The 20,167-nt window shown below is 36.2% G+C and overlaps 1 protein-coding gene across 1 annotated transcript in view; it reads right to left on the bottom strand.

Annotated features, from left to right (window-relative positions):
* Window positions 1-1,595: 1,595 nt before the first annotated feature.
* The window catches only part of Ufl1 (UFM1 specific ligase 1), a 31,532-nt gene continuing 12,960 nt past the window's right edge, over window positions 1,596-20,167 (bottom strand). The window contains exons 8-19 of the mRNA XM_076924059.1: window positions 19,371-19,517; window positions 18,097-18,272; window positions 16,485-16,664; window positions 14,296-14,416; window positions 11,131-11,253; window positions 7,873-7,990; window positions 6,679-6,842; window positions 6,466-6,596; window positions 4,874-4,954; window positions 4,506-4,591; window positions 3,910-4,090; window positions 1,596-3,436 (exon numbers count right to left, since the gene is read on the bottom strand). Of these exons, the coding sequence (XP_076780174.1) occupies window positions 3,218-3,436; window positions 3,910-4,090; window positions 4,506-4,591; window positions 4,874-4,954; window positions 6,466-6,596; window positions 6,679-6,842; window positions 7,873-7,990; window positions 11,131-11,253; window positions 14,296-14,416; window positions 16,485-16,664; window positions 18,097-18,272; window positions 19,371-19,517 (1,727 nt within the window). The 3' untranslated portion in view covers window positions 1,596-3,217. The remainder of the gene's footprint in view (window positions 3,437-3,909; window positions 4,091-4,505; window positions 4,592-4,873; window positions 4,955-6,465; window positions 6,597-6,678; window positions 6,843-7,872; window positions 7,991-11,130; window positions 11,254-14,295; window positions 14,417-16,484; window positions 16,665-18,096; window positions 18,273-19,370; window positions 19,518-20,167) is intronic.

Genomic DNA, 20,167 nt, shown 5'->3' with positions numbered 1-20,167 from the left:
AAGTTCATTTACATTTTTAAATACTACAAGAACAACTGCATTTTCTCAGTGTTTGTTTTGTCTGAGACATCTACCATGTAGCTAAGGCTGGCTCTGATTTTGTAATCCACATGAGGTTATAGGTATGTACTACCATACCTTGTTTAAACATACATATCTTCTATACCAACCTTACATTGTGCCTTCACTTGTCCAACCTTGAGGTCTAACAGACTTAAAGGCCTAAAGGCTCAGAAAGAAAACAAGTTTACTTCCTCCCACTGAAGCATAAAAGATGAAGCTTTGCACTTTTGCCTGCATGAGGCAGATAAAGGGTTTCTCTCTTGTACACCAGACTGTGAACATGAGCAATGCATAGAAATTTAATACACACTTAATTAAATGTGACTTCTTTGGTGTGTGATGTTGCTGTTCTCTGAACGCCTTTAAGTCATGGTTCTTACTGAATGTATAAGACTCTCCCATCTATTTTCTCATTTGTTAACTGTCCATAAAAGTAGAACAATATGTATAACCCTTTTAAGGCTATTTATTATTTTAATTGTTTAGTAGTTAAAAATTGTTATTCATTAAAAAATAACAATCACATCAATAACGATGATTCAAAATGCCTGTGGAATATCATCCCAGAGTCTTCTATGTGTATTTTTACCTTATCTCTCAGGTCCACTGAGGTAAAGACTTCATAGAATTTAAAAATAAACAAAGCTTCCTCTCCACTCTCCTTTCATCCAATTTGTCATAAGTAGTTTTTGATAGAAAAACAACAATAACAAAACATTTACACCTGCGGTTGATGACATCAGTGATCACTGGTACACTTTGATCTCCTTCGTTATCTGAGGAAAGCACTTCTCTAACATGACTGAGGTGGCCCCACACGGATGGCCAGACACTTTATGAGTATTCTATAGCACTATGGTCTTTGCTCAAAGCACAGTGAGGTTCTATCTTCCGGGACAGTGGTTCTCAGCCTTCCTAATGCTGTGACCCTTTAATAAAGTTCATGTTGTAGTAACCCCCCCCCAGCCATAAAATTACTTCATTGCTATTTCATAACTGTAATTTTGCTACTTTCATGAATCAAAATGTAAATATGTGTTTTCCAATGGCCTTGGGAAACCCCCATGAAAGGGTTCTTCGACTACTAAAGGGGGTCAGGACCCAAAAGTTGAGAACCACTGTTCTTGGGGGTCAGAGTGGGTTTCCTTGATAATGGTGTGAATATGGAACACAACAGAACATGAAAACCTGGGCATGTTTTCCCATATCTCTATTATAGTGGCAAGAGTTAACAGACCTGAGAACATTATATATTTGCTGAAATCTGGCCAAGCAATGATTTAGTAAGATAAATGGAAAAATTTCAAGCAAAAAATATCACAAGGAAATTAGGAATTATTTTTGTGTAGTAAGAAAATGTCACCTCCTTTAACAATCAGAATAATTCAAATTATAAGCATTATAGACTATATTTAATTACTTTCAGTGTAGCATATAAAATTTCATAGGCTAGACAACTTTATTTTAATTAATGTTAACTCAGTCCATTAAAAAAATATCAGAAATAAAGTCTTTACAGACAAAATCAGCTGTACAATTTATAAACAATTTTTTATTTACTAACGAAAAATAGGAACTGTTTGGACAAATAAAATAAATGCAAGTAAGATTAACACAGCTGTACATTTTTTTTTTACGTATTTTTGTAAATTAAATTGAGTTCATGTGATCATCTCTTGTATTTATGTTAATGGTAGAGTATGAAGCAAATATAGATCACTTTTGTATTTTTTGAAACAACGTTATTAAACAAAAGTTGAGTAGGCTGGGTACTAATTTGGAAGCTGAATAAGAAAATAAAGTGAGTTTGGAGTCACAGAGAATTTATTACTTTTCTTTTCTTTTGCTTATATGAAAATATACAATAAAAATGTCCCATATGAAATCATTTCTATTATTTCTTTTATGTATGTGGGTGTTCTGCTTGCATGTGTGCCCGTACATCCTGTGTGTGCAGAAAGCGTTGGCTTTCCAGGGACTGGAGATACAAAGCATCCACATGGCGCTGGGAGGCCCGAGGCCACTGAGCCGCCTCTCCAGCCCCTGATGTTTTATCATCAACTTTAACAAAATGCTTAGTTAGTAATTACTTCTATGCAGTATTAACACTTCGCCATTTCAGAAAAGAGGTAGTCTTGTGTATTTAAACATTTTAAATATAAACATTCTGTTGACATTATGTAAAATAGCATTCCTTAAACATTGACAATAGGATGTTGCTTACAACTTGGTTTAAATTATTTTTCCAAGGAACTGTTTTAGTACAACTTACCTAATAATCACAGAAAACAAAAATTCAACTTTTAAACATGTCTACTTTTGGAATAAAATTTCTGCACGGTTTAAACACACACAGATTCTGTGTTCATTAGAACAGCCTAGCTAGCTGTTATACAGGTTCCAACAAAGAGCAGTCACCGAAATCAAACAACCAAACCTTAGATCTCTAAACTGGGCTAATGACAGAAACATCTCTGTTCTTTCAGCCACTCAAATACACACGTGCTTTGCACGGTCTTGCAGGCTACCTCATGCTCTCCCTCGCTGTGCCCTGCAGCTTGCTTTATAGGAACACAGCAGTGCATGCTTGGTCAGTGTTCTCATTTGTTAAACCACTTCTGAGGCCTTTGGAGACATTCATGCAGGGCCCTTCTATCTGTCAAAAGCAAGATCCGGAGCTTAGTGAGACAAAATATTTTTGACAGTCTCTAGTTCTGCAGCATTCTCTATAAATTTAAAAGTGAAACGGATTCATTTTTATTTCAGACATATAAATATTTTTCCTTGTAAAAAATATACCATATAAATTAAATAGCAAACAAGTACTTTTCTAGAGATAAAAGATTTTCTATTTTATTCTTCATTTTAACATCTGGAAGAACATTAAAGCATATAATATGTTCTAGATTCAGAACTCTTTGAAGAACTTTTATTATATAAAAATTACACATAGGATTACGTGAAAAGAAAATGTTTCATGGAGAACTTAGCAGTAAAGCTTCCCATAAGATTTGCACCTATCACAATACCACTGTTTCGTTTGAATTTTGTGGGGAGGGTTTACAGGGGAGAGTTGGGTTTGCTGAGTGACTAATTCTGTGATCACTCATCTACTTTGGGGAAGATACTATGTAACAAAAGAAAATCAGGGGCATTACTCCTCTGTCACAGATGACTTCCTGGACTTGAGAACAAGGTCCTTAATGGATAACGACAGATCCTGAAGCTCTTTCCGAGTAGTATTGGTGACATCATGTTGTTCCTTATCTAATTCATCGCTTGACGGATCCTCTCCCTGCCCACTCTTCTTATTTTGACTGACTAACTGCTTCACAACCAATCCTTGATATTTTACCAAGAGAGTATGTTGATCCTGTGAAAAGAAAGAAGAAGCTGTTCCAAGCACATCTGATTTTCTGTGAACAGGGAAAGCAGAATTTGTTTGAACAACACAAACTAAAGGGCCTTATCTTCACGAAACAACAGCCACGTTAGTGGAAAGCTGAATCTGGCAAGGAAGGTCTGTGTTCTCAGAGTGCAGATCAGGAGATATAAGACCTGTGCAGACCATGTCACAGAAGTCTAATTTATCCAGGTTCTATGACCTAAGACACAAAATAATAAGAACTAAAGAAGCCAAGCAGCTTTTAGCTAGGGGTTGGATTCCTTAGATGAAATGGACAAGACTTTTGAAGTGGTCCTTGGGAGCTAAATCAAAACTAGGGAAACTAAGACATGAGTTCAGAGATTCTTGTATCTTTCCTGAAAAATTAACCTTTAGAATCAAAGGATTTTTCACCATGAATTAAGATTTAAAACAATAAGAAAAAAAAAAAGCTGTAATACCTCTGGGATTTTGTGGTGAAGAAAAGCGATGATCTGTGGGACACATCTTCCAGGTGCATGGAGCATGCTGTGGGTTGAGAACTGAAATAACAGGACTGATGTGAGGTGTAAAATCAGAGCAGGGTCTTCTGTAACCTTCAGCTGGTCAGACAGAGCCTGTCGATGCTGGAATAGGATTTGCCTGCAAAACCCACATCATGGAAATACATAATTAGCAAGGTCTCATCATTTAAATATTTTCCCTTTAGCAATCATTTTTCACTTTCGCTAGTTTTATGACTTACTCTACAGCATTTTAAGGAGTTCTTTAAATATGGGTGATATGATTACATTCTACTTAAACTTTAGTTGGCATGGGTAGACTAACATTACAGAGAAAGCTATACAGCAATAAACTCAACAGGTACTTTGGTTCTCAGGTTGCTGGGATCAAACAAGGTATAATGAGGGTCTCAAACCTAGTAAAAAGTCCTAGGACTGGGGGCGTGAGTAGACTGGAGGTCTACAACTCTCTATAAATGCTCAGACAGTCATTCTCAAATCTCAGCTGTGAGGAAGCTTATGTTTAGGAGTAGTAACAACAGGATCAATGTTACCTTTCCCTTTTCTTGTCTCCCTTTTTCACCATAATGTCACAGGCTTCTGTTGCAGAATCCAGACAAGACAGGAAGTCTTCTATGCTCTAAAGACATGCAATTCCATAATTTACTTTTATAGATATTTAATACTGTTTTGTAATTTTACATCCTAAACACAAATTTTAACAGGGCATTTGGCAAATAGAAACTATGATTTAGTACTGAAAATATTAAATGCCCCCATCTCCCTCTTCCCTTCCTCTTCCCAAAAGATGCCTGCGCACAGAGGCTGGCTTTAGATTAGCCTGAATGGTTCTGATTGGGCTGTTTGTAAGGAGCCTTATACACAAAGTGCTAACTGTAGTCACCAGTTAGCGCTGACTTACTTTTTCATTCAGAGAGTTGTGGAGTTTTGTGAGAGCTACTTTGGTTTCTTCTGTCAATTTACTTAAAATTTTTTTTCTTATCTGTAAGGGAAAAAATTGTTTTGGCATTGTGTTTTTGATATATGCTAGATATAAGATCAAGCAATCAAAATACCCATAAATTCAGTAGTAGAATAGAATGCTAAATGGAATATATTTGGGGTTTTTAACATTAGGTGTCAAACCAGAAATAAAAATGTTAAAACACTACAGAATCACAGAGCTCAGCCCTCATCTTCACAGCCTCCATTAAAAGACTCCTGACTGGCCATGTGGAAACAGAGAACGTGGGTAAACGCTGTGGCTTTGCCTTTCAGCGTCTCCTGAGAGTGCTCCACAGCCACATGGCTCTCACGCAGAGGGATGGCTGTAGACAAGGCAGTGGATCTAGTTTTGTGGCTAGATGCCTGTACAGTATGAGGTCTAAGGAAGCCTTCATCATCTTTCACAATGTGAATGTCGGGGTACTGTAAACCAGACAGATCATTCCCTCTAATATATTTCAGGAAGAGTGACCCGAGGGGCATACTGTGTCTGTGAAGACACAGGCTACTTAGAGCTTTCTTGTTCCATCTCTTAGTTCTTTGTAAGGCTAAGAAGTAAGAATGCTGAAACTGTATTTTTTAGAGTGAAAGTTGGTAAAGAGACAGGAGACATGAAACATTCCACAGTGTTGGAGATTGTTGCTTATAATGAAAGAGGAAGAATCCAGTATCTTCCAAGTAGTAGTAGGGGGTAAATGATGCATTTCTGTCTGGGGTTTGAGGAGAGAACTTATTATACAAGGGAGTTTCCTAAAATTAAAACATACCAAGAAAAACCATGCTACTACCTCTGTGGCAACAAACCATAGTTACAGCGGACCAACAAACTATATGGTTACAATAAACCATAGTTACATAGTTACATCCATTAGATGGATGTGGTTTTACCACATTCAAAGTCAGTTATAAATGCAGTCAGCCTCATGAAGACTTTCTCACTCAGCTTTCCTGAATCTCTAACTGTAAGATGGTTCCAGAAGGATGAGACGGAAGAGAAAGAGGTGGAGGTGGTCATTATCACCATAGGAACAGACGCAACAGTTCCACCTATAGGTAACTGAGCCATGACTCTACCTCACATGGCAAACACAGAAGTGATAGTCTCGGGCTCTAGTTTAAGATCACAGTTTTAAACATATAAACTTAAGAGTTTGTCTCAATATTTAAGTGGCACACTGTTTTCAAAAGAAAATGACTGTGAGCTTAAAATAACTGAACTAATTATTAAAGGAGTGATAAATCAACAAGAAAGGGGAGAAGACTGACAGAAACCATTAGAAAAAGACTTATTTTTTATAAAGTAATTGAATCTCTTTACTTTAAGTAGTTTGGCCATATGATCAATCCTTGTAAAAATTATATAAGCATTGTACAATTACTTAAATTCTTTAGTAGTTTTTCTATATAAAAACTGTTATTTTATTTTTCCTTTAAACGTGTTCAAATGAGAGAAAATAAAAGCATGTTCAGACGTCAGTTACATCAAGCAGTGGCAGTTCACTAACATACATCACTCGTGATGGCTGCAGGGTCCTCCACCGCCATCATTAGATCTGAGGCTAGGAAGTTGAACATGAGGTTAGTGATATCGGTACACACTGTCTTCAGCAAGTGCTTGGTAAGAGCAGTCTGTGTGTCGTCTGGAAAAAAAAGGACACTTTATTACAACCGACTTCCTCGCAGAATCACAAGGATTAGTGAAAAAGACACTGCTAAATATACCTGCAAAATATTTCATCCCCTTTTCAAATAATCTGATATTATTGTATAGGTTTGAAACCTCTTCTTGTAAGTCTTTGATTGTACGTTTTCTGCCAGTTCCAGAAGCAGACGTTGAAGACATGAAGACTGAACGTACTACCTCAAGATACATTTTATTAAGAGGCCTGGGACAAGATAAATATGGTAAATTAAAATGTACATTTAAATTCAGTAAGACATTTTGCTTATAATGAATAACAATTTAAAGCCCTCCATCTTTTTAACAGTTAAAATTAACTTGAGAGGTTCAGTAAAGAACCTGTCTTATAGACCCAAGAATAATTTTAAAAATTTGCATAATCTTAAAGCATTCAAAGTAATTACAATGAAGATGACAAGAATGATAGTAACAAACACTCCATGAAACAGACCTCTAAAATTAATTTGGAAAATAACAGAATATATATTTGTGCCTTATTCTCGGAAATTACCACAGAAAAACTCTCAATTTCCAAAGTACTATTAACATAATATATTTTTTAAAACATCTATATGTTCTACAACAGATCATTTAAAAAAAATGGTGCATACATAGTTAGTAGTATTAGTATTTATTTTCTGTTTTTTACAGACTATGGCTCTGTAATACTTTTATGCATAAAAATTACTTATATTTAAAAAAAAAAACTCACTATAAAAGCTCTACTCCAAAATAAAATTTCAGACTGGCTGAGCTCTTGGATGACGGCTATCAGACTTACGTGCTGGTCTAGCTTGAGGGATGACCAAATTTGGTTAATAGAGGCTAACTTTCATTTTTTATGTAAAGTATTAGATTCTACACTTACTGGTTTTGTGGTCAATTGTTCCCTCTACAGTGACTAAGTAACCTTTGTTTACTTTTTGCCAAATCAAAATAGAAGAGCACCTTTTCATTTTAGGTGCTGTTCTTCATGCTACGTAAAGAATGAGTTAGTCCCAAATAAGACCTAAGACTGCAACCTTAGTGAGCACATCAGAGGGTCCATTCTGTCAAGAGCATTTACTAAATAAAGGCTGAATGGAACTGTTTCTGAAGGAAAATGAATTTAGAATTTCATGTTTAAATTAAATCCAAACAGTTGAAAAAAAAAAAAAAAGCCTAAAACCTGTTTTTGAGAATCTTAGTGAAAATTACATGCTGTCAGAAATGGAAGAGGTTTAATTCATACTTGCCTTATTAAGTACTCTGCAAGTTCTGAAATAAACTCCTCAGGGGCATCTTGAATGTGTCTCCTTAAGCAATCTTCAATTTCATCCTGGAACATGAAGGTGATGTCCGGCTTCTTCTTTCCTGTAACATATATCAGCAACGGGAAAATAAACACACCCCAATAGAAAGACCAGGCAGGGAATACACACCTCACCAGGCAGTAACACATTCTTATGTCAACAAAACTGCTACTTCTAAACAAAAATACCTAGTAAAGTTAAATTTTAAAACTTCATAGAGTACAATTTCTCTTAGGTGACCACGTTTTACTTCCCTTACAAATGACTGGGTTTTTTTTTTTGTTGTTGTTGTTTTGATTTTTTTTTTTTTTTTTTTTTTTGACAGCCAGAAGACAAGGATAACTCTTTCCTCCCATTTAACTTGGGAAACGCAAATAGCTAGACATCAGAGCAATCAAGTAGATCATCTTTCAGAAAACTGTGATTTCTCCTCTTTCAGCAACAGATACTGAAGAGAAATTCCTTCTTTCTACAGTAAGTACTACAAAACTGAGTACTTACTGAAGTCAACAGCCTTTGAATCTACATGAGAGCTTCAGAAAGAGACAGGATTAAGTTAAAATTTATCTTTTTGGAAAAATACAAATGAAAAAGAAAAACTCTTATAATTTATTTTTACTTTCTCAGAGACAATTCTATACTAATGAGCAATAAAATTAGTATGCAGCTACTATAATGGAAATGTTGTTAATTGTGGAAATGTCATGCCTAACCACTTACTTGAAAAGTATTTGTTGCAAAGAAAGCAAACAATATTTCCATTATAAATGATAAAGCTACACCTTTTATACAACTGATTATTTTTAGCTAAATCAGATTTTGATTTTACAACTGAACCTTAGTAATAAAATAAAATGGCTCAAAAATCAATTTTTAGTCTTTATGCAGATCTAAGCAGTTGAAATCAGAGCTTCAAGGTAGACACCCAAAGTTCTATTCTCTTCTGAGATCTGTTCTCCAACCCTGATGTTCACACTAAATAATCTTTTCCTGTTTGCTTCCCATAAGCTTTTTACAGGTTGTTAAATTATATTTCCTCCAGTAATCTGTCATACTGACTTGATTCTGTATTTTAGTTGAGAACCTAATTTCACCCTCCATTTCAGAGATTACAACATAACCCTTTTCAAACACTGAAATTACTTTTAAGGTAGAATGGTTTTACTGCTGTTATAGTGCCTCAATAATCTATGCACAAAACAATGCCTCATTTCTCTAGGATTACAGGTATTAGAGAATAACTTTTTAAAAATTTTCTCTTTATCCTTGTCCCTACTACATCTTGGGAATTCATAAATAGGCACACAGTGAGAAATGACACACACACACACACACACACACACACAGCCATATCAATGCTGCCTAGACTAAGGGGAGACAGAGTAAACAGTTTACCTCGTTAACATTATTTTCTGCACATTGACATAGTAGTTTTTTCAGTCTTAGAATATTTTAAGGAAAGCCTAAACATTGTGATGCTGCCAATAGTAGTGTATTGTCTTCATTTGTGAGAGAGAGAGAGAGAGAGAGAGAGAGAGAGAGAGAGAGTGTGTGTGTGTGTGTGTAAAACTGTTGTTGAGGATACATAAGGAAGTAACATTATGTTTCATGATTCTTTCTTAAAAATGAAAAAAAAAGTATTTAGAAAAGCAAAATATGATGTCTTTTATACAGTTAACCTTGGCAAACATTGAGAAGTCTAGGAACTAGAAGATAAGGCAGTTAATTAACTCATCTTAGATGTACCTAACAAGCCAGCCAGGTATTGTCAAAGTGCAAACAAGCACATGATGCTCTGCCTCAGCTTCCAACATCTCAATGTCTTCAGTCATGTCCTAAAGTTCTTTCAGGGTGAAAAGGGATTGGGAGCATAAAGGCCTTTACACTCACAAATAGCACTGGGGAAACCAGGAATGTTAAACATGCAGGGCTGTTGTTTCAAAGGAAAAAATATAGAACGGTTTTCTGCCTGGAAGGTGGGGAATGGAGGTTGCTTACAGCCTAAGATGATCAAGGACTAGGGCATACCAAGCTCCCACATTCAGGACCAGATGTAGCTAATAGTCTAGGTGACCTCTGTGTTATGTGTGCGGCCAGGGACTCCTCCAAATTCCTACCAGGACTGGACAGGGCCGATAGCGTAGATGACCTCTGTAATATCTGTGATGAAAACCATACCAGATCCTTCCCATACCCTTAAGATAATACATGCAGCTTATCTCTAGAACCCATATGCATGTAAGAAGTGACATGTACATTGAGAAGAGTATTGATGTAAGTATGCCTCTTTGTTCACGGAAGATTGTGATGTACCAAGAAACTTTTGCCATATTATACTATATTTAAATATGTCCTCAATAAACTACCTGTGTCAGACTCTAGACGTCTGAACCAATGCTGGCTGTTGAGAAATGTTGGACCTGATTTCCTTGTTTCATGTGAATCAACACTCTGCTGTCCCTGGTAGTCACAAAGACCCCTGATCTTTTGTTGTTAGTTTTTTTTTTTTTTTTTTTTTTTTTTCCCCTATTTCACATCTTCTAAAACATTTTCACCCCTTTTGTTAAAATTATATCAGTGAATGAGCCAATACTAAGTTCCTCCATTTGTAGCTAATCTCGAGGAGGCTTTTCCAGACACTCCTCCAGAAATAAGCTTGATTTCCATTTTGATTTAGTCTGGAGACAGGGTCTCATGTAGCCTATTGAGACCTCCAACTCAAGGCTGGCCGTGAACTGATTCTTCTACCTTGACTTTGTATGTGGTGAGATTACACCCGTGTGCCCCCATGCATGTCTTGATTGTAATTTTATTTCCAGTATTACTACTTTTCAGTTGTTTTTGTCTCTCAACTGTCCAATTTTGTAAACTGTCACATGGGTTTACCACTGGTAGATGAGAGGCAGTTAACTACAGGCCATGTTGTTTTTACATGAAGAAATATTATATATATCAACAAAAATTAAAATGAGAGACTTGACTGTTAAAGATCATTAAAGCCCCCTTCCGTTTATATGATAATTTCCAGCTTGAAAATTCTATATAGGTTTATATTTTATGTTACTAAACTGTAAAATTTGTGGTCACTAAAAATGCAAAATAAATTCTTCACAAACATATGTAGCTAATTATATTCATCTTAAGAAAAATGTTAAGAAAACTATCTACATACAGGTAAATAATGAACTTGAAGCTACACACCAGCATGCGACGACTGAGACTCCTCATCACTGTCCTCGTCTTTTCTTCCCTTCTTCTTGACTTTCTTAATCTTGTATTCTCTGGCATTGCCCCCTCCTCCTCCTCTTACACTTCCAGAGCCCTCTGGTAGAAATACATCAGTTAGTTTTGAAAAGTGACGATACCATATTGCTATATTAAACTATATAACAGAAAAATGAAAAGTAAACTTAAAAAAAAGATCAGTTTCCATAATAAAGTACTAAGGATAGTAACAAAAATAAATTATATCACTAACAATAGGAATCCTTTGAACTTACGCAGTCTCCTGAAACTGTTTTAAACTGTAACACACTCAAGGCTGCCTGTTTTGTATAACATACTCAAGGCTACCTGTTTTCTGCAGCTCTTCTTTTTAGCCAAATCCATTCCTTTATCTTTTCTTTCTCCTTTTTTTTTTTAAAAAAACAAAAACAAATTATGAGTATTTTTAAATTATAAGTGCTTTGTCTCCACGTATTTGTGTACCACATGCATGCAGTGCCCATTTAGGCCAGAGAGGGCTTCAGATCCTCTGGAACTGAAGTTACAGTTGGCTGGTAGCTACCATATAGGTGCTGCTACTTGAACCAGGGTCCTCTGGAAGAGCAGCTACTGTCTTTAGCTACTGAGCCATCTTTTCAGCCACCCCATCACCTTTCTTTTCAGACTTATTCATGTCTGCTATCACAGCATTGGTTAATCCTCATTACTATGACATTCCACAGTGGTTTTGCGTTCTTGGCTAAAAGACTGACTGCTACTCATGTTTGGAGGAGTCAGACTCATCTAAATTATGAATTTGTAATATGAAATGATTAAAATAACAGAAACTAATAAATGTCAGTGGATATTAAATTGGTAGCAGAAAACTAACATCATCAGTTACTTTATTAATGTATCAATCATCAAATTATTTTCAATGACTCACTAAAGAGTTCAATACAAATCATTAGAGAAGCTCACATACTCTATGTGAGGGTCAAGCCACATTACTGAGGTAGTTTTCTGCCTGTAGATGTCTACATTTAGGATCTCTTCTCTATAAAACTGAATACTCATCTGACAATGGATTATAAGTGTTAAATAGTTTTCATCATAAGGATTATTGAGTAAAATAAGGTGATTTTTATGAACTATACTACTCTAGCATCTAAGCACAATTATCTTAGATTTCATCATATTTTTATTTTCCTTGAATTATAAAGACAAAAATAAATATATAAATAAAACCACACGCCTAAAGTGAAATGTATCTTTAATAGTTGGTGGTGAGTTTCTTATGGGAAGCATTTGAATTGGACATGATTTCATACACTACAGTTAATTACTGCCATACAACTGCAGTTACTCAGAACAAAGTACTAGATGACGCATAACTCTGAGAAAGAAATATATCAACTATACTGACTGAAGTCATTAATCAACTCTCGTGTATTTCTAAATACCACTGGAAATGAAGTGGCAGAATAAGTGTATATATGAGGATTAGGAGTCACTGGAATAACTTATTGTGGCTCCTAGAGAAGAATGAAGAAAATATTAAAAATATTTCAAGAGTCTTGCAAAAACGGTTTTACAAGAACATCCTTAAGTAATAAAACAGGAATGAATTTTCATTGCAAAAATTATGTTTTAAGCATATGTGTTTGATACAGATGTGCTTATTAATGAAAAAGCTGAATATCAAAATTTTTGGCATTGACGTAGCACCAATAATTTGTTTCTACTAGTAAAAACAGGGAAAATGCACATACACCTCAATGGTAAGTTACTAAATAAAAGTACTACATAGAACAATGACCACTGAGTATAAATTTAAAAGAGGTTATAATATAATGTTAGCAGGGAGATCTGCTTGCGTAAAAAACCTTAAATTATGCCAAGTGGTGCTTTAGATACTAGGGATATAACCACAGGCACTGTTTCCAAACAATATAACACACCAATATATCATCCCAAATGGAAAACATAGTACAGGTCTGGTCTCTATTGTGAGGTACTAGAAAGGTACCCAAGGGGCTGGAGAGATGGCTCAGCAGTTAGGAACACTGACTATTCTTCCAAAGGTCCTGAGTTCAATTCTCAGTAACCACATGGTGGCTCACAACCATCTGAAATGGGATCTGATGCCTTCTTCCGGTGTATCTGAAGACAGGTACAATGTACTTATATAAATAAAATAAATAATTCTTGTAAAAAAAAAAAAAAAGAAAAAGAAAAAGAAAGGCGCCCAAGGAAGTGACATTTGGTGTCAAACTTAAAATGAAAGAAGAATCCAGTTTCTTTCAGTTTAGAAGAAGCAATGAAGTTAAGCAGCCCCATTAGTGCAGAGGCCTTGAAGTGAGTATGACCCTGGCAAATATGAGAATACAGAAGGGAAAACAGAAAAGACAGAAAGTCACAAAACGGCTTTGCATCTTTTCATGAACACATACAAAAGCAGAATACACTGTCACTTCCATTTTCCTGATTAAAATCTACTTCAGTAGGGGTTAGAGATGGCTCAGTGGTTACGAGTACAGTTTGCTCTTATAGAGAATTCATGGTTGATTCCCAGCACCCACATGGCAGCTCACAACTGTCTGCTACATTTCCTGCCCTCTTCTGGCCTCCTCAGGCACCAGGTATACATGTGGTGCACAGACATTCATAAAGATAAACATCTATACACATAAATTAAAAATTAAACAAAATCTTAAAATTTGGTTTAGTAGCAAGATTTGGTTCAGATTAGCTATTAAAATAATAAAAAAAATGAGTCTATTAAATAAAACCTTCAAATGGCCTTAGCACAAAGTTCATGCAAAAAAAATAAAACTCAATTTTCCCAGCAGTACTTGCCAAAAGAGCATCATTTTTCCAATGTATGTTTTCAGCCCCTGTCTGGATCTGACAGCTGCAGCTACCTGGCTCATCTCTATTCCACACACAGACCGTGTGTCTAATCGGGACCAGTGCCCTGCTGTCTGTCTAGACTGTGTCTGCGGTGCAGTGTAACTAGGCACTGTGGCAGCTCCAGCACTGCTGTACTCCAGGTTTGTTTTCAGAAGGGGGCTATCTGATATGCAAGAATAGAAGTGTGCTCACGAAACACATATTTACACACAGCTCACCTTTGAGTCTTACTTATCAATGATGTATTACCTGTTGCTTTCTTCCTGCGCTCATCCTTTTTATCCTTTTTATTTGTATTAACACTTTCTAAAATGGAAATTTGTTTCAGCTCTTCTTCAGTGATTAAATGCACAGGATTATTTTTCATTTCCTGAAATAAAGCATAGGGTTTTTGGTAGGCAAAATATATGTAACACTTCAAATAGTCAAGAAGTTGCTTATTTACTTACACTTCCTAGTTATACTTGCTAGGCTTCATTGCTAAAGATGGTCGTACCCATGCCTGCTGCTCTGAGGCTGTCTTCCTAAGGCAGCAACGGCACTGCTGCTCTCTTAGCTCGGTACCTAGCCCTGGCTGGTGAAAACGAGTGACAGGGAATCACGGAGCCCCTGACCGTGGTGCAGCACATGCACTTCTCCAGCAGTGCTGGCTGGTTTTACCACGAAGAAGAGAAAAGCCTTCTCCCCCACCCCCCTTTCTTTTAGTTTCTGAGACTCTTGGATACAATGCCACCTGGATACTTGAAATGACAAGAAAGGCATGAAAACTGCTACCGTCCTCACCATTACAGGTTGCAAACCAATTCAAATAAATCTGTTTTTCCTATGATTTAGTTCTTGATAATCTCAACTGTTTAAATTTTATGGTAACAAAAACAACAATAAACTATTTCCAGCTTTAGAAATCAGTTCTTTTTTTCATAAGAAATAGTTCTTTAATTTCTAGTGACAAAAGAAATATTTTTACAGTAAAGATACTATCATTTTCTTTTTGGTTTCCTAAGAAAAATGCTTACTAATGAGGATTCCAGTGACAAGGATTACCTTTCTTTAAGCTCATTTTTTTTTCTAGTTAAAACAAGTGAAAGATCTGATCAAAGAAAGATCTGATCACTAACACACACACACACACACACACACACACACACTTCTAGCATGTATTTATGTATATCCTTTCCAGAGTATCATTTTTTCTAAATAAGCAATAAAGAGGTCTACCTGTCCATGTACAGAATAAACATATTTGAACTTAACATTTACTAATGTCACAGCTATGTATATTTATCCTGGCTTGCCTAACAGGGTAACTGCAGAAAACTATCTCATACTCACACTAGGAAAGTTTAAAAGAGTAGAGCTAAACACAAATGATTTATACATTTAATAGGTCTGCATGAATTCAGTAACAGTATATTAAGCCGTACGGCTTGTTTTGTCCAAGGAGAGGCTTTACACAAAGATCATGGCTTTAACTGCAACCATGAATTGTATCGCTATGAAGATAGTCCTAGCAAGTACTCTGCTTCAGTACTTTTGGACAGTAGTTAAAAAGTAAAAATTTAAAAAACAAAATTGTTCAGGGGTCAGAGATGGTTCAGTGATGAAAAGCAACATCTGCCTCTGCAGAGGACCCAGGTTTGGGTCCAGCACCCACATGGCACATCACAGCTGCCTATAACTTAAACTTCAGGATCCAATAGTCTCTTCTGACCTCTGAGGGCATCCACATACACATGTGCACACATACATGGTCACATAAATATAAATAAAAACAACTTTTTTAAACAAACCATCATGTTAAGATTGTTTACGACAGACTCTTACAGTATATACAGTCCAGGGCACCTTGAGCCTATGTAGACTCAAGCTTGTGCTCACTGCCTGTGGCCCTGAGGGCTGCGATTACGGAAATGCACCATCAGGCTTGAGAAATCAGCAAACTTTGATAATAACATTTCTGTTTTGTTTTGTTTTTTTCTTCTGAGTTACCCTGTTTATTCTAATGACGTAAAATTAATGAAACTATGCTAGATTTAGTTACTGTCTGTGGTGCTATACATGCTCATACTAAAAATATAAACAAAGAAATTGCTTTTCTTTCTTTGATCTCTGAGCACAAAATAAGTTTGATTTACATATAGGTAACTCTATTATATACTTTAGTGTTTTAACAGTGAATTGAAGCCTCTGGTAAATTAATTTGAAAACTACATAATTCTATTGATAAGATTTTAATTTGTAAAATTAGTTCTCTAACTCTTAACAGGATCTAATGAAGAAAAAGAATAATAAATCCTAGAGGAGATAAAAAATAATTATGTAAAATGATATATTCCTCAGTGATGAGACTGTTTATGCAATTTCCCAAAAGATATCAGATGATCCTAACAGTAAGAAAACACTGTTAGGATTAGCAGGTGGAAGAAAATCTGAAATACCTTTTCAGCTTTTTGGTGCATCTGTTCACTGAACAGTTCTGTGCAGTAATTTATGAACTTTTCACTGACCACAACTGTGTCACTAAAGACTGTAGCTGAAGCGTGCTTGCCGAATGGTCTCATCACCTGCTGAAGCAGCATAGCAGCATCTTCAACTGACAAGGAACTGGGTAGCAGAGGCTAAAATGAGAGAAAAATGAAAATGAGAAAAATGCAGGGAACCACGGGCTATCTGTTTTTTACATATAATGTACATATATGTGAGTAGATATATTTATAAATACAATGTCCCTGAGGTAATTTCATTGAAGCCAGTGGCTTTCAGAAGCAGTCATAATCATAACTTCCAAAACTCTTTTCTGGATTCACCAGTACTTGGCACTCTAGAGTCTTATGCTATTTTTATTTTAACCCAGTCTCTCCACTTGCACACCCTATACAAATGTCAAGTCTGGCACCCACCACCAGAACCCACAAGGTCCCTCTTCTTCTCTTACAGACCTACAAACAACTCACGAGGAAATCCTGAGAACTTTACCTGGACAAAGTTTCCTTTCAGCTCTATCACCCAAATTATTATTTTGAATTACTATTTTACATATCTCTCCCTATGTACTGCCTGTCCTAAGAGAAGACATTTGTTTGTCTACCATTTTTATAACATATAGAATGGTGGTTATTACACAGAAATTACCTAAAACCCGCAGTAAGAATAAAGATGCCTTTTGAAATTTGGTAACCACAGCAGGAGTCTTCCTACATTATAAACAATTTCTGTACTCTGACTAGAAATAACAGACTGGCCTCCAGCTTACCTTTACCCACATTTAAGTGTCCCTTTGGAATAATGAAGAGCAGTTCAAGTGACTCTTGAACAATGATGCTAATGTATACTAACACATTAACAGAGATTACTGGAGAAGGAATAAGTATGCGAGAGGATATCTGAGGCCAGGGCAGTTGTATATGCTTGGATAAGACGCCATAGTGGTTACTTTCAACAAGTAACTAGACACAATATAGAATCACCTAGAAAGGGAGTTTCATTAGGAACAGTCTACATCAGGTTGGCCTGTGGGCATGTCTGTGCAGGACTGCCGTGACTCTGATGATTAGTAAGGGAAGACTCAGTCTACGAGTTAGGCACCATTCCTTGGATTTAGTATGCGTGCCTCCGTTTCTTCTCTGCCCTGAACTCTGGATGTACTATGACTAGCTCTTCACAGTTCTGCTCCTGTGACTTCCCCTAATGATAGACTAGCAACTTGGAACTGTAAACTAAAACAAGCCTGTTCATCAGGATGTTGGTTTTATCAGGGTATCTGTCACAACAACTGAAAAGAAAATTCAGACAGATGTGCAAAGTCTCATCAATTCCACTACCAGGATCAATAGGTTGCGATATTAGTTTCTTGTTTGCTTTTGAGATTTACAGAATTTTAGATTTGATTATGTACACTAAAAACAACAGCCTAATAAAATTTCTATTGTAACAATCACTGCTAGAGGCAAGACTATCTTTACATGGCCTATTTCTAAAATGTGCACATCCTAGTAAAACATCATTTATTGGTTTAAACAAACATTAATAAGAGAAAAAGGTTAAACATACCAAAATGTCAACCCATGTCCCTGAGCTGATGGCTTCCTCTACTGATGCTTCCACTTGGTCCACGAGTCCTTGGCCAACACAAGTCGCCTTCAAAAACAAGAGTGGTGTATTCTTATACCTTTTCTTTATATAGTTCACAGCATCTGGGATTCCAAGTCTGGATAAAGCATCAAATTCTAGAAATACATAAGGAAGTTGAATAGAACTGTCAATCACTCACATCTTCCAGAAGCCACACAGAAAGTTGTACACAAACCCATTTTTGATTGTGGATGTAATGTACTCCAGTATTTTCTTAGGAATAAAAGAAACATAGTATAAGTTGTTTTCTGTATGTCTATTACTAAAGGTCTCTGTAGGAAACCTGCTTCCAGTGCTCTGTGAACAAAAGTTGTGTGGGCCCTTCTCTAGCTGAAGGGTTGACAGGACTGCTGAGCAAAGCAGTGGAAAACAGCAGTACAGGAAATGGAAACGGTCCAAATTAAAAATCAAAACTGGAATCCAGTTTGCTTATTTTAGTTAAAGGGATGAATTTTATTTTTCAAAATGTGTCACTGTACAATAGGACAGAGCCATTCTCTAAAGTAGATGATTTAGCGTAACAGACTCCAAGCTACAGATGTTACTGCTATTGAAGGTGTTACAGTTATTGAAAGACTAAGTTCTAACCTGTTTTAGGTTTAATGCACATCCTCAGAGATCAAGCAAAGTCCTGTACCTAATGGTCTGTTCAAACTGTTCTTCACAAACATGGGAATATACAATGCTATGCAGCTTCATCAGGACTGTACTCATCAAAGATGAAGTGGCCACTGCTTTAAAACAATCCGTCTACTTTACTGAAATCATGGCACAATCTCGGAAATACACTTTAGAATACTATTATTGTTTCTGAGTAGTAGATAGCTGATAAGCACTGCAAATCAGTCAATAAGTGTTTGTAAGATGAGGTAGCTGAGAATAAAACAATAAGCATACTATATTAAACATATGATATTTACTTTGGGAGATTAAAAACTTAAATTTAATATAACCTTTATTCATACTGAAGGTTAATAAATGTTTGGTATCTTTTGGTATTTTAAAATTTCAGTATTTCAGTTCCTAAGTCCCACAGAATGGAAAGTGACAACTTTTGCAGTCAAAGGGAACCATGACAATCTATCTAGTCAACCACAGGAAAATGCATGTGGAGTTTGGAGTACAATACTTTCTAATAATATTTCAGTGTTAGGAAGAAATTTTAGTTTCAAAGAAAAGAAAAAAATAGTTACCTAGATAGCCATTCTGCCTGAAAAAGGAATCCACCCAAGTACTCTGGGTCCTGGAATAGATGTCAGGGACAAACACTGCTTTATCCTGTCGCCCACCAACCACGGTGCCTCGTAAGCGGCCGGTGCCCACGAGTTCCTCAAGCACAGCTTCAAGCAAACGCACAGAATACAGACAGATCAGAACAGGCACACGGCTTTAAAGGGCAGGCACTTTTCAGTCCATCTTCCTAAACTGTACGCTTTTAAAAGACAATTCAAAATCTTAACAGCATGCATAAAATTACAGTTCAAACAAAAAAACTCCTGATATCTATGACACTGCTCAGGTTGTAATTCAGGGAAAATTTACAAACTAGTGTAACTCTAACCAGGCAATTTGTACACATTGAGTAATTGTAAACAAAACTTAACATTCTGGTCATGAAACCAGACAGCGAGGCCATGGGAGAGGAGGATGCACTGTGAGAGAGTAGGAAGGGAAGTGGGGAGGGGCTAATGGGATACATGTGACATAAAGCAAAAGGGAGGGAACTATTTGGGAAGGGAGGGCACCAGTGAGAGTAGTAGAAACAGAGACAACTAAAAAAAGGATGACACATATCCATCGTGAAACGCATTATTTTGTATACTAATCAAAACTTAATAAAAAACCAGCATCTCATCATTTATTTCATATTTTGATGTAATGCATGTGACCAAATCTTTAAGAATAGTTAATTTTTAATCACTAGCATCACATTCATTTTTTTATTTTGAAGAACCAAAGTACTAGGATGCATTAGACTTAACAGCATGAA

Source organism: Arvicanthis niloticus, chromosome 25 (assembly GCF_011762505.2).
Source record: "Arvicanthis niloticus isolate mArvNil1 chromosome 25, mArvNil1.pat.X, whole genome shotgun sequence".
In the NCBI taxonomy this organism is placed as follows: Eukaryota; Metazoa; Chordata; class Mammalia; order Rodentia; family Muridae; genus Arvicanthis; species Arvicanthis niloticus.
The sequence above is the reverse complement of the archived record's forward strand: the minus strand, read 5'-3'. Positions and strand labels throughout refer to the sequence as shown.